Source organism: Salvelinus fontinalis, chromosome 34 (assembly GCF_029448725.1).
Source record: "Salvelinus fontinalis isolate EN_2023a chromosome 34, ASM2944872v1, whole genome shotgun sequence".
NCBI classification, from domain to species: domain Eukaryota; kingdom Metazoa; phylum Chordata; class Actinopteri; order Salmoniformes; family Salmonidae; genus Salvelinus; species Salvelinus fontinalis.
Genome location: NC_074698.1, coordinates 26,039,793 through 26,061,474, shown reverse-complemented (window position 1 = coordinate 26,061,474; position 21,682 = coordinate 26,039,793). Strand labels below are relative to the sequence as shown.

General features: G+C 43.8%; 2 protein-coding genes across 2 annotated transcripts; one reads left to right on the top strand and one right to left on the bottom strand.

The window, feature by feature from the left end:
• The first annotated feature begins 914 nt into the window (after positions 1–914).
• On the top strand, positions 915–15,020 carry LOC129833620 (long-chain fatty acid transport protein 1-like). Its single transcript, XM_055898318.1, has 13 exons — positions 915–1,451; positions 1,847–2,014; positions 2,213–2,607; positions 4,102–4,269; positions 10,394–10,463; positions 10,620–10,711; positions 10,866–10,975; positions 11,125–11,334; positions 11,546–11,672; positions 11,861–11,998; positions 12,151–12,315; positions 13,001–13,147; positions 13,295–15,020. Exons 2-13 carry the CDS (start codon positions 1,848–1,850, stop codon positions 13,450–13,452), a joined length of 1,947 nt encoding a protein of 648 aa, XP_055754293.1. The 5' UTR covers positions 915–1,451; position 1,847; the 3' UTR covers positions 13,453–15,020.
• A 668-nt stretch (positions 15,021–15,688) lies between these two features.
• LOC129833621 (zinc-binding protein A33-like) lies at positions 15,689–19,803 on the bottom strand. Its single transcript, XM_055898319.1, has 6 exons — positions 19,292–19,803; positions 18,258–18,353; positions 17,872–18,102; positions 17,705–17,727; positions 16,529–16,647; positions 15,689–16,375 (listed from the first exon to the last, which is right to left on the bottom strand). Exons 1-6 carry the CDS (start codon positions 19,691–19,693, stop codon positions 15,834–15,836), a joined length of 1,413 nt encoding a protein of 470 aa, XP_055754294.1. The 5' UTR covers positions 19,694–19,803; the 3' UTR covers positions 15,689–15,833.
• Between the last annotated feature and the right edge of the window lie 1,879 nt (positions 19,804–21,682).

The following is a 21,682-nucleotide window of genomic DNA, read 5'->3' as shown; positions in this document are numbered from 1 at the left end:
CACATTAGAGATGTTTCACTTAGTTTGGTGACCTGTAAACACCTGCAAGCTTTTCAGTCTCTAATTTGTACTACTGTATTTGTGTTGAAAAGCTTGTAAACAGAGAAGAAGAGGCGAAGCGAGAGGGTTTACTCCGCCCAAAATCTTTCCATGAAAATAAGACCACGAATTGAGGAATTTTTTAATGCTCAATGAGTGTCAAATTTGGTCAACAAAAAAATGTATTTGCTAATTTGCTAAGTGAGGCTTATTTGGTCGAATATACGTTTTGTAATGGTTAGGTTATTACACGTGGCATTTCGGCAACTTTGAAAAAAAGTAATTTAAATCAGAGTTATGCCTGTTGTTCACACGCTTTTTCTGCCCTCTCATTGGCTAGAATGGTCCCACCTGATCTCGCCTCCCACACCTGCTTTCCATCTTTGAGGACATGTATTTCCATTGTTAGATCGGCCACTTGACTGTCTTGTCAATATAATAGATCATCTTCGTAGTAACCCACCAGACTGTAATGTTTATGTTCACTTTAAATGTCCGCATGGAATTGCTTCATTGTGATTCAAAATAAACAGGTGCTCCTTCACAAAGTTTAATTTCAACATTTGTAAAACCAATTAGGCTACTGTAGGGGTCAAAACTATTTGACTCATAAGGAAAGTATAGCTTACCTGAGTGCCTCTGTATGACAAAGTAGAGAAAAAGATCAGGGATTTTTTTCATCACACACATATATCGTTTCAGTAGGATATCTGTATACAGTACACAGTATTTGTCTGAATGTGATTTAATATTCTCAATTTGTAGCAGCACCTGCAATCATTGGTCAACTGGATGAAGTGAACCTGAAACAGGCGGGTCAAGAGGCGGATTCCCCTTCGTCATCATAACATCGGCCAATGGGATTGAGTCGGTAATTCGATGAGGAGCTAATGGCTGAGTTCACAGAGAAAGGACGATACTATTTGGGCGGTGCTGTTGGTGGTCGTCGCAATGCAATAACATTCAATATGGAGTACATAGTACTGTGATTCTTATATTTCGGCTACTACAAATAGATACGTATCCATTAACTGTCTAGTCATTCCATCATTTAGTGAATCTGTTTCGGAATTCTTTAGAGCGCGTAGGCTATGTATTTGATGCATTGTTACATGAGAGGCGTTGTTCTGATAGTAATTTTGTGCGGTGACAGTTAAACTGTCAAACTGTTGTAACATTTAGATACGTATTAATGTAGCAATATTTCAAATGATAAATGTTATCCTTGCAACGAACTCAACAGCGTGTGGTGGCGATTCTAATTTGTATACAAGCCTGGTAGTGGCTAAAGCGCTATTGAACGTTTTGTAGAATACTCGGTTAACTTACTAGGTGAAAGGTTAGGGACATCGCTCTCAAATAGTTCGTCGTCGGGTCGTGTATAAGAGACTAGGACTACGCTCTGTAGGCAGGTAAGAGACTAGGCCTACGCTCTGTAGGCAGCGCTGCATTATATGATAACATTTTTGCACAGTGCATTTTAACTAGCCTACCTAAAACAACAAATAAATCATGGTTCTAACACCAACTATACAGTATGTAATCCTATAAGCCATGCTATAAGGTCGAGGCTACCTCGCATTTCACTGTTGAAATTAGTCAAGTTAGGTAGTAATTTACAGTCAAGTTAGTCATTTTTATAAGAGAGACTGGTCCAAAAGCACTCTTACCTCTGTCATCCACTGCCACGTGTTGTACACCCTCTATCCTTACCCCTCTGCCATTACATTTTAACACCATGCTGTAGGCCTGTCTCTCACTTATCCCACCCTTATAACACTTTGAAACTCCTCTCCTCCACTGCTAGGATGCGCAATGCTGTGAGTGCCTCTTTGTGTCTGGGATCGCTGGGTCTGCTGCGTCTCTTCGGGGTCCCCTGGTCCTGGAGCTTAGCAGCAGGCTTCGGGGTCTTTCTGGGCACAGGTGGTTGGAAGTACCTCTACATCGTAGTCCGTACTGCCAAAAGAGACCTAAAGTGAGTGCCTTTAATTTCTTAAGAATATGTAGTGTGCTTGCGTCAACTTCTACTACCATAAAAAACACATTTAGACTGCTGAAGCAGGCACACATTTTCTTCAGGAAATGTACATTTTACTAGTTAGTCATCATCACTATAGGTAATGGTAAAATAGTAACATTCCCTCCCTAATCTCCATCTCTGTACTCCTTCCAGTGGCCTTTACGTGTTGTTACGAGTCAAGATAGCCTTGTGGCACCACCTACGGCGCAACAGCAATATCCCCTCCATCTTTGCCCAGACGGTTAAGCAGCACCCAAATAAACCCGCCCTCATCTACGATGCCACAGGAGAGACGTGGACCTTCACCCAGCTGGACCTGCTGTCTAACGCTGTGGCCCAATGGGCTCTGGCCCAGGGCTGGACCCCGGGGGATGTGGTGGCCCTCTTCATGGAGAGCCGGCCCTTGCAGGTGGCCCTCTGGCTAGGCCTGGCCAAGGTGGGGGTGGAGGCAGCACTCATCAACTTCAACCTGCAGAGGGACGCTCTCCTGCACTGTGTTGGAGTGTCTGCGTCCAGAGGGATCGTATTCGGAGCCGAGCTGGCTGGTGGTAGGTGGGATTCAGAGATGAGGAAATGTGGGGTTTGGGGTCTGTATTCACAAATCGTCTCAGAGTACGAGTGCTGATCAGGGATCGGGTCACCCCTCTTATTCATTATGATTTAAAAGGCAAAACTGGTCCTAAATCAGTCAATGCAGGCTTCTTATTGCAAGCATTCCAAAGATAATTTCCAATGTTCTGATAGCCTGTTGCAATATTCCATCTCAGAATTCTGTCTCTGTACATCTGGGTGGGTCAACTGTCTGGCAACAGTCTTACGTCTGCTGATTTCAGACATCTAACTATCATTATAAAGTGTTCCAACAATTTTTTTATGGTGGTCTGTTGCAATATTCCATCTCAGAATTCTGTCTGTTGATTCTGTCTGGGTGGGTCGACATTCTGTCTGGCAGCAGTGTTCCGTCTGCTTATGTCAGTATTCTGTCTGGGTCAACAGTGATGTTCTGTCTGCTCATTTGTTTTGTTGCACTTTTATTGTCAACATTCTATGCATAATGCATCAGTACACTATCTTTCTTGTAATTATGATTTGTCTCTTCCCTTGACCAGGTAGTTAATCGATAACTACCTTTCAATTCTGTATTCACTCTCCCAGTGAAAGTCCCCTTCTGAAATATCCTGTGGCTCTCTACTCTCCGTCTTCTATCCCTCTCCGTCTTCTATCCCTCTCCGTCTTCTATCCCTCTCCGTCTTCTATCCCTCTCCCTCTTCTATCCCTCTCCCTCTTCTATCCCTCTCCGTCTTCTATCCCTCTCCGTCTTCTATCCCTCTCCGTCTTCTATCCCTCTCCCTCTTCTATCCCTCTCCCTCTTCTATCCCTCTCCGTCTTCTATCCCTCTCCGTCTTCTATCCCTCTCCGTCTTCTATCCCTCTCCCTCTTCTATCCCTCTCCGTCTTCTATCCCTCTCCGTCTTCTATCCCTCTCCGTCTTCTATCCCTCTCCCTCTTCTATCCCTCTCCCTCTTCTATCCCTCTCCCTCTTCTATCCCTCTCCGTCTTCTATCCCTCTCCCTCTTCTATCCCTCTCCGTCTTCTATCCCTCTCCGTCTTCTATCCCTCTCCCTCTTCTATCCCTCTCCCTCTTCTATCCCTCTCCCTCTTCTATCCCTCTCCGTCTTCTATCCCTCTCCGTCTTCTATCCCTCTCCGTCTTCTATCCCTCTCCCTCTTCTATCCCTCTCCCTCTTCTATCCCTCTCCCTCTTCTATCCCTCTCCCTCTTCTATCCCTCTCCGTCTTCTATCCCTCTCCCTCTTCTATCCCTCTCCGTCTTCTATCCCTCTCCCTCTTCTATCCCTCTCCCTCTTCTATCCCTCTCCCTCTTCTATCCCTATACTCTCCCTCTACTCTCCCTCTACTCTCCCTATCCCTCTTCTATTCCTATTATCTCTCTCCCGTCATCTCTCTCCCTTCTTTCTCCCCCTTTCTCTCTGCCTCATCTCTGCCTCTATTTCTTGCACTCCTCTATCTCTTTTTCTCCTCAGCCATGTTGGAGGTGAGCTCATCCCTGAGCCCGTCGATGGTGCGGTTTTGTACAGGAGAGCTCAGTGTAGACTGTCTGGCCTCCCTGGCTGCCCAGAATCTGGACTATATCCTGGCCTCGGCCCCTACACTGCCCCCTCCTCCCTGCATCCCACCCAAGAGCTTCAATGGTGAGTGTCCTCCTTCCCCTCACATCTTATTGTTCATCCAGTCTCCTATAACTTACAGATACCTGTGGCTGGACACTTATTTTGAAGCATTTCAGAATGTAATATTGTGTATAACATCATAATGCTACACACTACTATGCTCTCTTGCTGCCAAGGTAACATATACCTCACAATCTCTGGCCAGTCTCCAACAAGATAAAATGTATCTCGCCATATGTAAAACAGTCCACAACTATCTGCTAATACCCATCTCACATTGACAGCTTAGTAGGTCAGAGCTGACGGGTAAAATGAGCCCACAAGAAAAGAATGGATCTGTATGCATGGAGTGTTTTCCACATGAATATTCCACTGTCATCCTAACTTTTTCAAGTGAAATAAAACAGTTCAGTCACTTTTCCTTGTCACTCACTGTCTCGCTCAGACAAAGAGCTGTAATTACCAAGACTAACTTGGAAGCTCTTTCCCTAAGATGATTGATCTTGTATTCTACTCAGTCCTGGTTATTTTTTGGTATGCGTGTCACAGATTCAATCTAGGGCAGATGTGGCTTTGATTGACAGCTTCAGGTGTCTGCTGAGCTTTGAGTAAATACTGTGTTGTTAGTATGAACTTATCTCCAGAGCAAATGAACTTCTCCTCACATAACCTCAGCCAATTCCATGTATTTTATTTATTCCACTACTAGCATACCTGATTTAACCTGTCAACTAATCATCAAGCCCTTGATTAGATGTATCAGGCCTCCTGAGTGGCGCAGCGGTCTAAGGCACTGCATTGCAGTGTTAGAGGCGTTACTGCAGACCCTGGTTCGTTCACCAGGGCCGTGATCGGGAGTCCCATAGGGCAGCGCACAATTGTTTAACTTGGGTCAAATGTTTCGGGTAGCCTTCCACAAGCTTCCCACATTAAGTTGGGTGAATTTTGTCCCATTCCTCCTGACAGAGCTGGTGTAACTGAGTCATGTTTGTAGGCCTCCTTGCTCGCACACTGCCCACAAATTTTCTATAAGATTGAGGTCAGGGCTTTGTGATGGCCATTCCAATACCTTGACTTTGTTGTCCTTAAGCCATTTTGCCACAACTTTGGAAGTCGGCTTGGGGTAATTGTCCATTTGGGAGACCCATTTGCGAACAAGCTTTAACTTCCTGACTGATGTTGCTTCAATATATCCACATAATTTTCCTGCCACATGATGCCATCAATTTTGTGAAGTGCACCAGCCCCTCCTGCAGCAAAGCACCCCCACAACATGATGCTGTCACCCCCGTGCTTCACGGTTGGGATGGTGTTCTTCGGCTTGCAAGCCTCCTCCTTTTTCCTCCAAACATAACAATGGTCATTATGCCCAAAAAGTAATTTTTGTTTCATCAGACCAGAGGACAGACCAGAGGCTTTTTTTATGGCGGTTTTGGAGCAGTGGCTTCTTCCTTGCTGAGCGGCCTTTCAGGTTATGTTGATATAGGACTCGTTTTACAGTGGATATAGATACTTTTGTACCTGTTTCCTCCAGCATCTTCACATGGTCCTTTGCTGTTGTTCTGGGATTGATTTGCACTTTTCGCACCAAAGTACGTTCATCTCTAGGAGACAGAACTCGTCTCCTTCCTGAGCGGTATGACGGATGCGTGGTCCCATGATGTTTCTACTTGCGTGCTATTGTTTGTACAGATGAACGTGGTACCTTCAGGTGTTTGTAAATTGCTCCCAAGGTTGAACCAGACTTGTGGAGGTCTACAAGTTTTTTTTTTTTATGTCTTGGCTGATTTCTTTTGCATTTCCCATGATGTGAAGCAAAGAGGTACGGAGTTTGAAGGTAGGCCTTGAAATACATCCACAGGTACACCTCCAATTGACTCAAATTATGTCAATTAGCCCCTCAGAAGCTTCTAAAGCCATGACATAATTTTATGGAATTTTCCAAGCTGTTTAAAGGCACAGTCAACTTTAGTGTATGTAAACTTCTGACCCACTGAAATTGTGATACAGTGAAATAATCTGTCTGTAAACAATTGTTGGAAAAATTACTTGTCATGCACAAAGTTGAAGTCCTAACCGACTTGCCAAAACTATAGTTTGTTAACAAGAAATTTGTGGAGTGGTTGAAAAACGAGTTTTATTGACTCCAACCTAAGTGTATGTAAACTTCCAACTTCAACTGTATATACCCTGCTCAAAAAAATAAAGGGAACACTTAAACAACACAATGTAACTCCAAGTCAATCACACTTCTGTGAAATCAAACTGTCCACTTAGGAAGCAACACTGATTGACAATAAATGTCACATGCTGTTGTGCAAATGGAATAGACAAAAGGTGGAAATTAGAGGCAATTAGCAAGACACCCCCAATAAAGGAGCGATTCTGCAGGTGGTGACCACAGACCACTTCTCAGTTCCTATGCTTCCTGGCTGATGTTTTGGTCACTTTTGAATGCTGGCGGTGCTCTCACTCTAGTGGTAGCATGAGACAGAGTCTACAACCCACACAAGTGGCTCAGGTAGTGCAGCTCATCCATGATGGCACATCAATGCGAGCTGTGGCAAGAAGGTTTGCTGTGTCTGTCAGCGTAGTGTCCAGAGCATGGAGGCGCTACCAGGAGACAGGCCAGTACATCAGGAGACGTGGAGGAGGCCGTAGGAGGGCAACAACCCAGCAGCAGGACGGCTACCTCCGCCTTTGTGCAAGGAGGAGCACTGCCAGAGCCCTGCAAAATGACCTCCAGCAGGCCACAAATGTGCATTGTCTATTCTATTGTCTATTCCATTTGCACAACAGCATGTGATATTTATTGTCAATCAGTGTTGCTTCCTAAGTGGACAGTTTGATTTCACAGAAGTGTGATTGACTTGGAGTTACATTGTGTTGTTTAAGTGTTCCCTTAATTTTTTTGAGCAGTGTATTAATTTATTTTTATCAGGTGTACTAGAATGGGAATAGATTGAATAAGTGGAACAGGCTGGGAGTACTCAAGGAGAGGTTTGGGAAACTTTCTCTAGGGTATTGCTTAGTCAGTCTCAGGCGTATCCGTGGGCAGCCCAATCAGTCAACTGGCCATCCCGGTGAGTATTATGGAGATGCTGGGGTTTTGCTAAATGGGCTATCTGGGGTCTCTGCTCTCATTTAGGACACTGTGAGTGGGTGTCCGCATCTTGGTTTGCGTGGGTATCAAATCAAGTTTATTTTATATAGCCCTACATACATCAGCTAATATCTCGAAGTGCTGTACAGAAACCCAGCCTAAAACCCCAAACAGCAAGCAATGCAGGTGTAGAAGCACGGTGGCTAGGAAAAACTCCCTAGAAAGGCCAAAACCTGGGAAGAAACCTAGAGAGGAACCAGGCTATGAGGGGTGGCCAGTCCTCTTCTGGCTGTGCCGGGTGGAGATTATAACAGAACATGGCCAAGATGTTCAAAATGTTCATAAGTGACAAGCATGGTCAAATAATAAATCAGGAATAAATGTCAGTTGGCTTTTCATAGCCGATCATTAAGAGTTGAAAACAGCAGGTCTGGGACAGGTAGGGGTTCCATAATTGCAGGCAGAACAGTTGAAACTGGAATAGCAGCAAGGCCAGGTGGACTGGGGACAGCAAGGAGTCATCATGCCCGGTAGTCATGACGTATGGTCCTAGGGCTCAGGTCCTCCGAGAGAGAGAAAGAAGGAGAGAATTAGAGAGAGCATACTTAAATTCACACAGGACACTGGATAAGACAGGAGAAGTACTCCAGATATAACCAACTGACCCTAGCCCCCCGACACAAACTACTGCAGCATAAATACTGGAGGCTGAGACAGGAGGGGTCAGGAGACACTGTGGCCCCATCCGATGATACCCCCGGACAGGGCCAAACAGGAAGGATATAACCCCACCCACTTTGTCAAAGCACAGCCCCTGCACCACTAGAGGGATACTTCAACCACCAACTTACAATCCTGAGACAAGGCCGAGTATAGCCCACAAAGGTCTCCACCACAGCACAAACCAGGGGGGGGGGGGCGCCAACCCAGACAGGAAGATCACGTCAGTAACTCAACCCACTCAAGTGACGCACCCCTCCCAGGGACGGCATGAAAGAGCACCAGTAAGCCAGTGACTCAGCCCCTGTAATAGGGTTAGAGGCAGAGAATCCCAGTGGAGAGAGGGGATGGGTACCAGTTACCACTTGTCTCTCTGTGGTTGTGAGAAGAGGTCGACCGATTAATCGGAATGGCTGATTTATTTAGGGCCGATTTCAAGTTTTCATAACAATTGGAAATCGGTTATTTTGGATGACGATTTTTATTTTATTTTTTATTTATTTATTTTTTTACACCTTTATTTAACTAGGCAAGTCAGTTAAGAACACATTCTTATTTTCAATGACAACCCACCGTTCCTAGGTCAACTGCCTTCTTCAAGGGCAGAACGACAGATTTTTACCTTGTCAGCTCAGGCATTCAATCTTGCAACCTTACGGTTAACTAGTCCAACGAGGAGCCCGCCTGTTACGCGAATGCAGTAAGAAGCCAAGGTAAGTTGCTAGCTAGCATTAAACTTATCTTATAAAAAACAATCAATCAATCATAATCACTAGTTATAACAACACATGGTTGATGATATTACTAGTTTATCTAGCGTGTCCTGTGTTGCATATAATCGATGAGGTGCGCATTCGCGAAAAAGGACTGTCGTTGCTCCAACATGTACCTAACCATAAACATCAATGCCTTTCTTAAAATCAATACACAGAAGTATATATTTTTAAACCTGCATATTTAGCTAAAAGAAATCCAGGTTAGCAGGCAATATTAACCAGGTGAAATTGTGTCACTTCTCTTGCGTTCATTGCACGCAGAGTCAGGGTATATGCAACAGTTTGGGCCGCCTAGCCAATTGCGAACTAATTTGCCAGAATTTTACGTAATTATGACATAACATTGAAGGTTATGCAATGTAACAGCAATATTTAGACTTAGGGATGCCACCCGTTAGATAAATACGGAACGGTTCCGTATTTCACTGAAGAATAAATGTTTTGTTTTCTAGATGATAGTTTCCGGATTCTACCATATTAATGACCTAAGGCTCGTATTTCTGTGTGTTATTATGTTATAATTAAGTCTATGATTTGATAGAGCAGTCTGACTGAGCAATGGTGGGCACCAGCAGGCTCGTAAACATTCATTCAAACAGCACTTTCGTGCGTTTTGCCAGCAGCTCTGCTGTTTATGAATTCAAGCCTATCAACTCCCGAGATTAGGCTGGTGTAACCGATGTGAAATGGCTAGCTAGTTAGCGGGGTGCGCACTAATAGCGTTTCAAACGTCACTCGCTCTGAGACTTGGAGTAGTTGTTCCCCTTGCTCTGCATGGGTAACGCTGCTTCTAGGGTGGCTGTTGTCGATGTGTTCCTGGTTCGAGCCCAGGTAGCGGCGAGGAGAGGGATGGAAGCGATACTGTTACACTGGCAATACTAAAGTGCCTATAAGAACATCCAATAGTCAAAGGTATATGAAATACAAATCGTATAGAGAGAAATAGTCCTATAATTCCTATAATAACTACAACCTAAAACTTCTTACCTGGGAATATTGAAGACTCATGTTAAAAGGAACCACCAGCTTTCATATGTTCTCATGTTCTGAGCAAGGAACTTAAACGTTAGCTTTCTTACATGGCACATATTGCACTTTTACTTTCTTCAACGCTTAGTTTTTGCATTATTTAAACCAAATTGAACATGTTTCATTATTTATTTGAGGCTAAATTGATTTTATTGATGTATTATATTAAGTTAAAATCAGTGTTCATTCAGTATTGTTGTAATTGTCATTATTACAAATAAAGAAATAAAAATCGGACGATTAATCGGTATCGGCTTTCTTTGGTCCTCCAACATTCGGTATCAGCGTTGAAAAATCATAATCGGTCGACCTCTAGTTGTGAGTATCAGTCTCAGTGTTGTAAATAGAATGTAATGTTATTTAACCTTCCCTTCCTCTCTCCATCCTCCCCTGCTTCCCTCTTCCCTCCCTTCCTTTTATCCTTCCTCCACCCTCCAATTTCTTCTCTGTCCTTTTCTTCACCCTCTCCTTCTCTTCACCCTCTCCTCTCTCCATCCTCCCCCACAACCACCAACAGATCGTCTCTTCTATATATACACCTCAGGCACCACAGGACTCCCTAAAGCTGCCATAGTGGTGCACAGTCGGTGAGTCTCTCATTCTCAGCATCCTAATATCCAGCAGCGATACACTTGTCTGGTGTGTTTCTGCGTATGGTAATTCCCAATGCTATAGCATAGCTTAGCACCCACTGCATTCATGTATTTGATTATTGAATCCTTTTTGTGTTGTTCTACCTTCAGGTATTACCGTATCGCTGCTTTTGGCTACCATGCTTTCCGCATGCGCCAGGATGACATCATCTACGACTGCCTTCCCCTCTACCACTCTGCAGGTGTGTGTCTTCTCTTCATCCATCTCTCTGTCTTTTGCTTCTGTCTCATCACCTTCCACCATCTTTCAGGAGTCGTTTGTTCTGACAGTGTGGTCCTGATTCTCCTCCCCACCCTACACCCTCACTGGCTGTCCAATGTTCCTCTCCTTTACAGGTAATATCATGGGTGTAGGCCAGTGTCTCATCAATGGACTCACTGTGGTGGTGAAGAAGAAATTCTCAGCCAGTCGCTTCTGGGAAGATTGCATCAAGCACAACTGCACTGTAAGTAGAAAAAAGCTTATGTATCCTTCTATGAGCATAGGAAGAACATCCTGACTCTTGAGTGGTCGATGTGCAGCTATAAGATTTTTGATTGAAACCCGCATTGAATTTAAATCTGATGTCTACACTGTTCCCCATCCGTCCACTAGGTGGTGCAGTACATAGGGGAGATCTGTCGCTACCTGCTCTCCCAGCCGGTGCGGCCATCTGAGAAGGGTCACCGGGTTCGCCTGGCGGTGGGGAATGGGCTGCGTCCTAGCGTCTGGGAGGCCTTCACCGAGCGCTTTCGGGTGGCCCAGGTTGGGGAGTTCTACGGAGCCACCGAATGCAACTGTAGCATCGCCAACATGGACGGCAAGGTAGGGGTCATGGGCAATGTTGTCAACTGCTTCAATCAACAAGTATGTAAATAATAGAGAGCAATATATTTTTGCTAAAGACTGCAACTTTTATAGAGCCACAATACAATGTGGTGTACCTCAAGGATCTATTCTTGGGCCATTATTATTTCTTATTTACATAAAAGGATCTGTGGTATCAAATACTTTTTATGTCTTCTCCACTGACAAGGTGGGAGCTTGTGGGTTCAACAGCCGCATCCTGCCCAATGTGTACCCAATCCGCCTCATGAAAGTGGATGAGGAGACAACGGAGCTGGTGAGGGACAGGCACGGCCTGTGTGTGCCCTGCCGTCCTGGTAAGTAAATGGGCACCAATATCAACATTTTTAGACATGATATCGATAAATATAGGACTTTTACAAAACCAACTGTGTGAATGTTAACCTGGGTAACTGTAAAGCATGTTGTGAAAAATGTACGTAAAAAGGGATTCATAACTACACTTGGATAGATTGACCTCTCCATGTACGACTCCTCTCTTCAGGGGAGCCAGGGCTGCTGGTGGGAAGGATCAACCAACAGGACCCGCTTCGGAGGTTTGATGGCTACGCCAACCAGGACGCCACCAGGAAGAAGATCGCCAACAGCGTCTTCAAGAAAAATGACTCGGCATATCTGTCAGGTAAACCCACAGGCCCTTAGTGTGATTAAACAATAATTATGGAGTTAATGTTTACTTCGATTATCATACTTGGAATTAATGCTATTATATCAGTCCTTATTTTTACCACAATGTAATGTGTCATTAACTCACCTTTCTCTACCTCCTCCCAGGGGATGTGTTGGTGATGGATGAGCTGGGCTACATGTACTTCCGGGACCGCAGTGGGGACACGTTCCGCTGGAGAGGAGAGAACGTCTCCACCACCGAGGTGGAGGGAACACTGAGTGGTCTGCTGGGCCAGGCCGATGTGGCTGTGTATGGGGTAGCTGTACCAGGTGAGATGACGTTCACATTATGTGCACCATGTTACATGTATGATAGTGACAGGAGGTGAAACCAGGAGTTACTCTCCACTTAAAGGCCCAGTGCAGTCAAAGTTCTGTTTTTCCTGTGTTTTGTATCATTGTACAGCTGATGAAACAAACTGTAAAAGTGTTAACAAAATTGACCAGTGCTATTTCCTGATAGTTGCTGGTTGAAAATATAATCTACACAGGAACTTCTAATCAGCAGGTTTTGCATGGGTGGAGTTTCGACTTGCCTGGTGACATCACCAGGTGGTAATTATAGTTAATCAACCAATAAGAGTTCCAAACCTCTCTGCCAGTAACACCTAGTTTTCAGTTGTCTCCTCTCCACTCAAACCACTCCCAGGCAAAATTCTTGCTTGAGAAATCGTTTTTTTGCTAAAAATAAATAAATAAATAAAAAGCTTCTTTCTTTTTTTTAATGGAAAAATATCACTATTGTACTTAATTGTTACCTAGAAATGATTTGATATTGATGTAAAAACAGCTGAATTGGGCCTTTTTAAATGTTGATTTGACAGCATTGTCCCTGTTAAATAAATGTTAAAATCGGCCAGTCAACAGTGAGGTTGAGTGATTAGGAAGACTTGTCTTTGGCCCTTTGCAGCATGGTGTTGTGAAAAGCCTGACGTGTATGTTTGTCTCCCCGTAGATGTGGAAGGGAAGGCAGGGATGGCTGCCATCGCAGACCCAACAGGGACATTTGACTGTGATGCGTTCCTGCGAGAGGTCCAACAGGCCCTGCCTCCTTACGCCCGCCCCGTGTTCCTACGCATCTCCCCACAAGTAGACACCACAGGTGAGTGGACTGGACACAAGGCTAATTCTAATGTGAAATATCGATCAATTGTATTTTTTATAAGGCCTTGCATGAAGCGTCTAATGCTCATTCCAAGAAATAATCAAATATATTAATGACCTATTTTCTTTGTTTCCCTCCTCCTAGGTACCTTTAAAATCCAGAAGACCCGGTTGCAGAGGGAGGGATACGATCCGCGCTTATCAACCGACCAGATCTACTTTTTGAACTCCAGAGCAGGGCGTTATGAGGCTGTGAATGAGGAGCTACACAGTGCTATAGTGGAGGGGAGAATGGCTCTATGAGATGGACTACTTTAAGCTGGGTTTACACAACACGTTTATGAGGCTGCTTTGAGCCACAGCTTGTTGTAGCTACGTTAAATCTAATCACATAACTGTTTTCGCGAGACAAGGTGGTATGGACAATCCTCACGACCAAGTGAGTAATCTTGTAGTGTGTGACCCCTGTCGGTGCCACATTGTTAGGATGGCACCACTACGTTGGCAAGACAACAAAATACTACAGGAAAGACGGTGGTTTAGTGCAAGAGGCTCAGCCATGTTATGATCTTGAAAGTCATGTAGTGCACACCCGGCTTTAGGAAAGTGACTGTCGAGGTGTCAGATACTGGAGACTGTGATATGCTGGAGTGGAAAAGCCTTATCATGCCGTTATAATGCATTGTAAGACTTGTCATAAGCATGCATGACCCCTTATGATGTCTTATCAACTCATAATGATCCTGTCTAAACATCCATCAATTTTTTGTCAGTTGATATTTTCATACGTTGTGTGAAAAATAACATCGTATTATAAAGGCTAATCTGTGCTTAGAACACGTTATAAAGCATTACACCTGCAGGCTTTAAGTAGTGTTATTGCTGAAGTCTCCATGTATTAGTGTTTCTCCCTACACCAGCCCCCTGGATCTAGTCTAGATCAGGGGCCCGAAGGGCTACTGATCAATCAATAGGGAAACCTTAGAACTGTTACAAAACCATGTTTTATCAATAACGTCCAAGGACAAGGTTGGATGAGGGCTTTTACCCCCCTTTTTTATGTATTAATTTGTGTTTCCTAGTTTAGCCAAATGAAAACGTTCAAGCCTTCAACACTACAATGCACATAGAGTAGAGCAAGTTTTCACTTGAAACCAGGATGTCTGTTACAATGACAGCATTTGTCTGTTTGTTACAATGAGGGTGTAAAAGAGATGAGAGCTGGGACTGAATATACCACAGTCGTTGAGATACCAGTCTCTGGAAGAAGATGGTGTTCCAGGTTATTTGCTCCCAACCTTGTAATAGTAGTGTGCCACCATGTAAAGAACAAAATAGTGAACAGTTTTTTAGCAATAGTTGCGTGTCCATGTTGGATGAGGTGTTGCTACCTGTGTGCTAGTAGTATGATAGAACATGTCACAGCTGAACATGCCTCTTATTCCAAACACTAACTGTAGGAGTTTTGATTGCGAGATTACATTTTTTTTAATGTAAAACTAAACCTGATTACATAACATGTTTGAAGTAATGGATGATATGCACTGACTGACCACTCAGGTTCACACACATTGATATTATGTGCCTTGTGGGAACCCTGTGGAACCCTGTGGAAGCCCTGTGTGTCCTGGAACTATTGGGGGTTTATGCTTAACCTGACTAAGGAACTCCAATACATAAGAAAGAACATTATTTAAACAATATCTTGAAAATCTGTCAATTAGTCAGCGATCATGGTTGCCCTATTATTATGTAATAAAGCAATTTCTCAGAGTAATATTGTAGATAGAATTGATTGGGAACATTATTCTAGCTCTCCATTTTCATACATGTGTTTAGGTGTAACTCAAAATAAAGGTTTGTAAAAGACACCAGTGTTTTACTTTGTGATTCAGAACAGAGTTATAAGGGCTCTGACATTCTAGGACAAACTTGTATCTTTTTAGGGCTGCTAACTCGTTTCAGGTCTACCTATTTCAAGACTTGCTACTTTTCAAGTCAACATGTACATTGTCTGTCCAAAGCATTAGGAACACCTACTCTTTCCATGACATAGACTGACCAGGTGAAAGCTATGATGCCTTATTTATATCACTTGTTAAATCCACTTCAATCAGTGTAGATGAAGGGGAGGAGATGGGTTAAAGAAAGACTTTTATGCCTTGAGACAAATGTGTATATGTGCTATTCAGAGAGTGAATGGGCAAGATAAATGGGGTATGGTAGTAGGTGCCAGTGGCACCGGTCTGAGTGTGTTTAGAACTGCAACGCTGCTGGGTGTTTCACACTCAGTTTCCTGTGTATATCAAGAATGACCCATCACCCAAAGGATATCCAGCCAACCTGACAGCTGTGGGAAGCATTGGAGTCAACATGTGCCAGCATCCCTGTGGAATGCTTTCTACACTTTGTAGAGTCCATGCCCTGACAAATTGAGGCTGTTCTGAGGACAAAAGGGGTGCAACTCAATATTAGGAAGTTGTTCCTAATGTTTGGTATACTCAGTGTATATCATCTGTAGACACAATACTCACAAACATAAGACCATTACATGCTTTATTCCAGACTGTCCCTTCCAAGTGATCAGCCTTCATCATCTAGGACTAGGTGGTAAACACAACTGGATCTATCTGCAAGTAACTGAGCCTTTGCTGCTTGTTAGTAATGAACCCCCATGGAGCCCTCTAGAGCACCACAGCAGCAGACAGCCTGACAGGCAGCAGTCTCAGAGGGTGTTCCTTACATGCAGTGCAGAAGTAAGGAAACACCCGGGGTGAGATGAGGTCTGTAAACGTATAGAGGGGCGTCCTCTCCCGGGGGTCAAAGAAGGTCACCTTGCCCCTGTCCATATCCAACACTACCCTGATGACTTGGGGCTCCTTCCTCATCATGGTCAAGGGCGCCCACGGTGCCGTGCACGCCTTGTGCTCGCCGTTGCGGAAGCGTATAGTCCAGAAGCCCTCGGCTGGCGTCAGCACGTGCTTGCCCTTCCTGTTGATGGACTCGCTGGCCACGCCTACCACCCAGTATGTGTTAGCCTTTACCTCTACCTCCCAGCTGTGGCGGCCAGAGCAGAACCCCTCAGAGCCCAGTAACTCAGCACTGATGTCAAACCTCTCGGGGTTGTTTGGGAGCTTGAAGACCTGGGAGCAGCACTGGACCACGGTCAGATCCTCAGACAGGATGAAGCAGCTAGCGGCTGTGTTGGGGTCCAGAGTCACAGGACCTGGGGAGAGAGGAGAAGAGATAAGCCTCAAATGGAAGACAGAGATGATAGAAAGGGCAGAACTGAGATTAAATTAAATATATAGAATAACTTTATTTCCTGTGAGGAAAAAGTACAGTCACTTCTACCGACTCATGTTTGATTAATACTCACTATATTGAATGATGCTCTTCATCTTGTCCCAGATGTTGAACTTTACAGAACCCAGGTGCTTTGCCACATCAATCAGAGTTCCAGGAATCATCTTTGGATCCAGCGGCATATGCCAGGTTCTGGAATGACGACATTCAGTGATGAGTCATATCCTGTCTATTATTCCAGCGAAAATATATCTTCTTTTACCATGAAATTGATGTATGATGGATTGTATCATATTTATTGCTATTTTGTGTCAAAGTAAAGTTCATTTTAACATGATGATCTGTTTTTGTTAAAGGTAGACTCAGTGAAATGACATTGCCACGAGCAGCACCGCAGATATTGCGATAAGCGAGATGCAAGACTTTCACACAGTATCTATGTGTGCATGAGTTCGCTTCATGCTGTTAGAGCGTGGTAGGGACCAAAACAGCTAAGAAGTATAGCCTGGCGCTTCAACGCTCTTAGTTGTTGTATGCTGTTTATTTTGTGCACCTGCGTCATATCGCTGAGTCTACCTTTAAAGGCTCTATTCAATCAGTTACGCTTAAGCCAACATCCACATAGATGTTGTTTTGGTGCTGTCAGAGGTGGAACTGTGTTAGAGCTGTTAAATACACAAGCGGCTCCTGGCATTATACCTAAAGTGGACATTGCTGTTGGCTGCACGGAGTCACCTTGTTTACAATTTCGAATACTGGAGTTTGAGATGTAATCTACACCTGAATTAGGCTGATACAAATCCTTATTATTTAGTTTTATGATTTTCTATTTGAGTGTCATTATTTCTATATTGCCTAAACTTTCTCATTTTAAACTTTCAACGTGAGTGGGGGGGGGTGTGGCTTTTTGACTTTGATCAAGAGCATCTGCTCACCATTTTGACAGCTCCAACACAGTTACACCTTCGACACCGCCAAAACATCAGCAATGCAGGTGTTGGCTATCGCTGGTTAAAGATTGATCTGATTGATTCTAGGCCTAAGTTAAGATAATAATTGAATCTGGAAACACACATTAGCCTTAGATGTGTCTGCCACATTCACTAGCTAGATGACTGTTTTCATTAGTATATTATGGGCACATGATAGTGAGACAGTATGGGTCTCTGTCTATTTTTGTATTTTGCCTCTGTTAGCTCATGACATCAACCCATGGGTCAAACGAATAGCTATTCCTGACTCCACTTACCTCTTGATGATATCCTTGTAGTTCTGAAAAGCAAGTAAATGTATCACTTTTAGATGGACAGCTACAATATTCCACATGCATGTTATGTTTCTATATTTTTTGTCTTTATTTTGTTTTGGGAATTCCCTTTGTACTGTAAGTAGGGTTTAACTTCATACTATGTATACCTGTAAGAATGGGATGTCCTGAGACCTCATCTCTTGCTCTACGGTTCTGATGGTGTTTGAGAGGGACGTCAGTTCGTTGGACATCTCCTCAATCTTCTCCTTTAGAAGCAGACTCTTCTGATTCTCCTCTGCCTTCAGAACATTCAATCTGGCTGCCTCCTCATCTCTCAGGAACTGGCGAAGGGTTTCAAACTCATCCTTTATCTGCCTTTCAGTATGCTCAACCTGGTTCTGGAATTAGACATGTTTAGACATGAAAGACCTGAAACACTCAATGAACCCAGATTACATTACTGATGATGGGTTCCATGAGCGTTAGAAGATGTATTGATCCAGAAAGGACGCCATCAAAATCTGTTTAAAGTGCTAGAAATACAATACCCCACCTTGATGTGCTCTGCTGTTTGATCACAGACGACCATGGCCTTCTTGAACAGCTGCAGCTTCTCCTTCAATGGGGTCAATGCAGTCTTGAGTTCCTCCTGGAATGTAATGGCAAGATATTTACACTTTAACACATACTACAGGGTCAGGCTGGCCATAAGCCAGGCTGTCAACAGCACAATTTGTTGGTTTCATCTGTCAGGTACCGCTGCATCGCAGCCCCATCACAGCATTCAGCTGCATGTGTAAAAGTTCCCAATACCCCCTTAACTGGAAGATCCAGATCAATTGATAGCTGGACCTAGCTAATGCCACTGCAACATCAATAGAGTCTGGATCATGTGACTGAGTGACAGAGAGGGTGGAGACGATGATGAAACAAAAGACTACACACAGATTCAGAAAGTCAACATGCCAAAGCAATGTGGAAAGTTTGGACATTGAGTTTTCTGCATTGAGGCACACTCAAGCTCATGATCCATGCTCTGTTGATGTTGTCTGAGTATTAAATTCTAACATTAAATTGTGTCTTGTTCCTAAAACAGGGTCAAAGACAGCTGGTGGGCCAGGGGAGGAGGGGAATGTAGAGGGGTACACTTGAGAGACCTGGGATCTGGTTTCATTCCTCCCAGGGGCTCAAGCATCGACCAACCCAACATATGAATCTATTAATAGAATGATCAACTTTTCCAAACCCCCCTGTTAACCATCCCACTGTGTCAAAGATGGTTTCTATAACACACACGTTTTTACAAAACAAAACTGTCAAACAAAAAAAACTTAAAAAGTAATATATTCCTGTTCATGATGAAAGAAGTGCTGCTGGTTTAGCGACTTGTGAAAGTTTTGGGCAAGTTATTTGACAATGCGGGCGGTAAAGGATGGCAGCCGGAGATTAGAAGAGACTGAACGTAGAGATGAAAGTTAGTTTCCCTCTGACAAGCAAAGTTAAGAGCGAGGGTATGGCTGATGAGACACATTCAGTGACAGTGACACTGATGGCATAGTGAAGACAACCAAGGTTGTGTTCGCCTACCTTACAGTCGTGTGCACCTTCCCCAATGGGGTAGAGCCTGTGCCCCTTATGTACCGCCGACGTCTGGCACGCAGCACAGATGGGCTGCAGATCGTCCAGACAGAAGAGTGAGAGTGTCTCTCCGTGTTCCTTACACCCCATAGGGTTATTCCTGCTGCTCATCTCCTTCCTGAAGGACTCGCAGGTCTTCTCCAGAATGGTGTTTACCACAATCTCAGTCATTGAGGAACGTCTCCAGCATAGAGGGCAGAAGTGGCAGTCGTCCTCACCATCCTGGGTACTCCAGCTGTCTTGAAGGCATGTTTTACAGAACCTGTGTCTGCAGGAGAGCACAACCGGCTGGTTGAAGATAATTCCACAGAGGGGGCAGGAGAGATTTTCTTCGCGGTGCCTGGATGCCATTCTGCCTGTCAGGTTTTTAAAACAGGGCTGGAGAAGCAGCAGGGTCAGATAAGGTTACTATGCTCCTCCCACCGCTGTTGCCGGGGTTCTCTGGGGTCTACCTCAATTAAACTTGAATGCTTAAAGGAAATGAATACGTCCATAGGGCTTCCATCTGCTTGAGTAGTGGATATGCAAATAAACACCTCCCACTGCATGATAAATCACAGCTATCCACCAGATATCTTTGAAGGAAGACCAGAGAGCGAGTGATAGTCCCATTTAATTGATGCAGTGTTCTGAGATCAGTGCTGTTGGAAAGGGGGGAGATTGGCACGTCAGAGTGATGATGCAAGGGGGTCTGCCTTATACAGCCAAAAACATTTTGATGAGGGTGATGCAATATTAATTTAATGAGTCACAAGACTGGTGGGGCCAGCGTATTCCATAAGAATGATACGGTCCATCTGGGAAGAAACACAATAACCAAGAAAAGATGGGAAGACGGTGAGTATTAATAGACGGAGAGAATGTCTAAGGTGGGAGGGAGGAGGGTAAGAAAATACCCCTCCACTGACCCCTGCAAAGTTTTCCACAGTCCAACTTAGCCTTGACTAAGTGCTGGGTCTAACATTTGACAAATCCCTGTCCTAAAAACAGCCCAGGGTCCAAGATGTCTTAAAATACTAAATTGTTGTACAAACGGGCCATAATCTACTCTTTTCTATTTTTACCTAAAAAAGTCAATTTAAGTCACTGTAAATTACTATCCTGCATTTGTTGGTAACACTTTACCCAAAGCCTACAGGTATGATGCATTATGATGTGGTTGTAATGCATTTGTAAGACCTATAATGTCTTAAAATGATAGTTTGCTTTTTAAAAAGTTTAGCTCATTTTCAACCTAGGGTGTTGTTTCTGGATGTTACTAAATAACCAGCAAGCTCATTTAAAAACGGTTTGGTGGAAACAACACCCTAGGGAAGTTGAAAATAAGCCAAACTTTAAAAAAAAAGCAAACTATCCCTTTAATGTATTCATTTTGTTGTTCTGTCCAGCTTTCCGGTGCCTGATGCTCTCATTCAAATCAGAATCATGGGTTTTATAAGAGGAACATCAAAACAGCAACACTTTTGGGCGCACTTAGGGACTATTTATTGGGGACGAAGTCATTAAAGTTTAGTGGCATTTAGCTGAGTGTGCATTCTGGTTGCCGAAACTATTATTATAGTAACCTAATAGTTTGGGTAGTGGGAGTTAGCCCACAAGGATTAACTCCTGCACTGGGAATAGATTTAAACACTAAATAGATTTGCTGTCGCGGCTTACCTTGCAGTCCACCACTGCCTCAGCTATTGGGTACACTTTGTGATCCTTATGGTCAACTGACCAATGATAATCACAGATAGGCTGCAGGTCTGTGACACAGAAGATCTTCAGTTTGTCCCCGTGTTCCTCACACATTCTCTGAGGACCTCCAGGGTAGTCAATAATGCACAGAGGACATATTTCAGAACCCTGCTGCTCCCAGAACTCATCCAGACAGAGATTGCAGAAGCTACAGCCACAGGTATGACAGCTGAGAACCACGGGAACAGAGAAGACCTTTCTACATACAGCACAGGAGAGATCATCATCCTCCAGGAGAGTGGAAGCTTTGGCCTCCATTCTCCCACAGAGCTAGAGCTGGACTCCGGTATGCATCTATAATAGGCCGCAGTGGCTCAGATATGGTTACGCTGGCCTGTGAGCCTTCGCCCCTCTGACATTTATTTTACTCCAAGCTTTGTAAATCAAGTGTGAACTTTATAGTGAAATTGAATAGCAGCCCAAGTGAATATCTACAGTGCCTTGCAAAAGTATTCATACCCATTGGCATTTTTCCTATTTTGTTGCATTACAAACTGTCATTTAAATTGATTATTATTTGGATTTCATGTAATGGACATACACAAAATAGTCCAAATTGGTGAAGTGAAATGAAAAAAATTACTTGTTTTAAAAATAAAT

Coding starts and splice junctions, on each gene's coding strand:
- LOC129833620 (XM_055898318.1), top strand. CDS start 1,848: ATGCGCAATGCTGTGAGTGCCTCTTTGTGTCTGGGATCGCTGGGTCTG. Junction 2,608..4,101: donor CGGAGCCGAGCTGGCTGGTG/GTAGGTGGGATT, acceptor TTTTCTCCTCAG/CCATGTTGGAGGTGAGCTCA. Junction 11,335..11,545: donor TCGCCAACATGGACGGCAAG/GTAGGGGTCATG, acceptor TCCACTGACAAG/GTGGGAGCTTGTGGGTTCAA.
- LOC129833621 (XM_055898319.1), bottom strand. CDS start 19,693: ATGGCATCCAGGCACCGCGAAGAAAATCTCTCCTGCCCCCTCTGTGGA. Junction 18,103..18,257: donor AAACAGCAGAGCACATCAAG/GTGGGGTATTGT, acceptor GTCTAATTCCAG/AACCAGGTTGAGCATACTGA. Junction 17,728..17,871: donor AGGACATCCCATTCTTACAG/GTATACATAGTA, acceptor CTTGCTTTTCAG/AACTACAAGGATATCATCAA.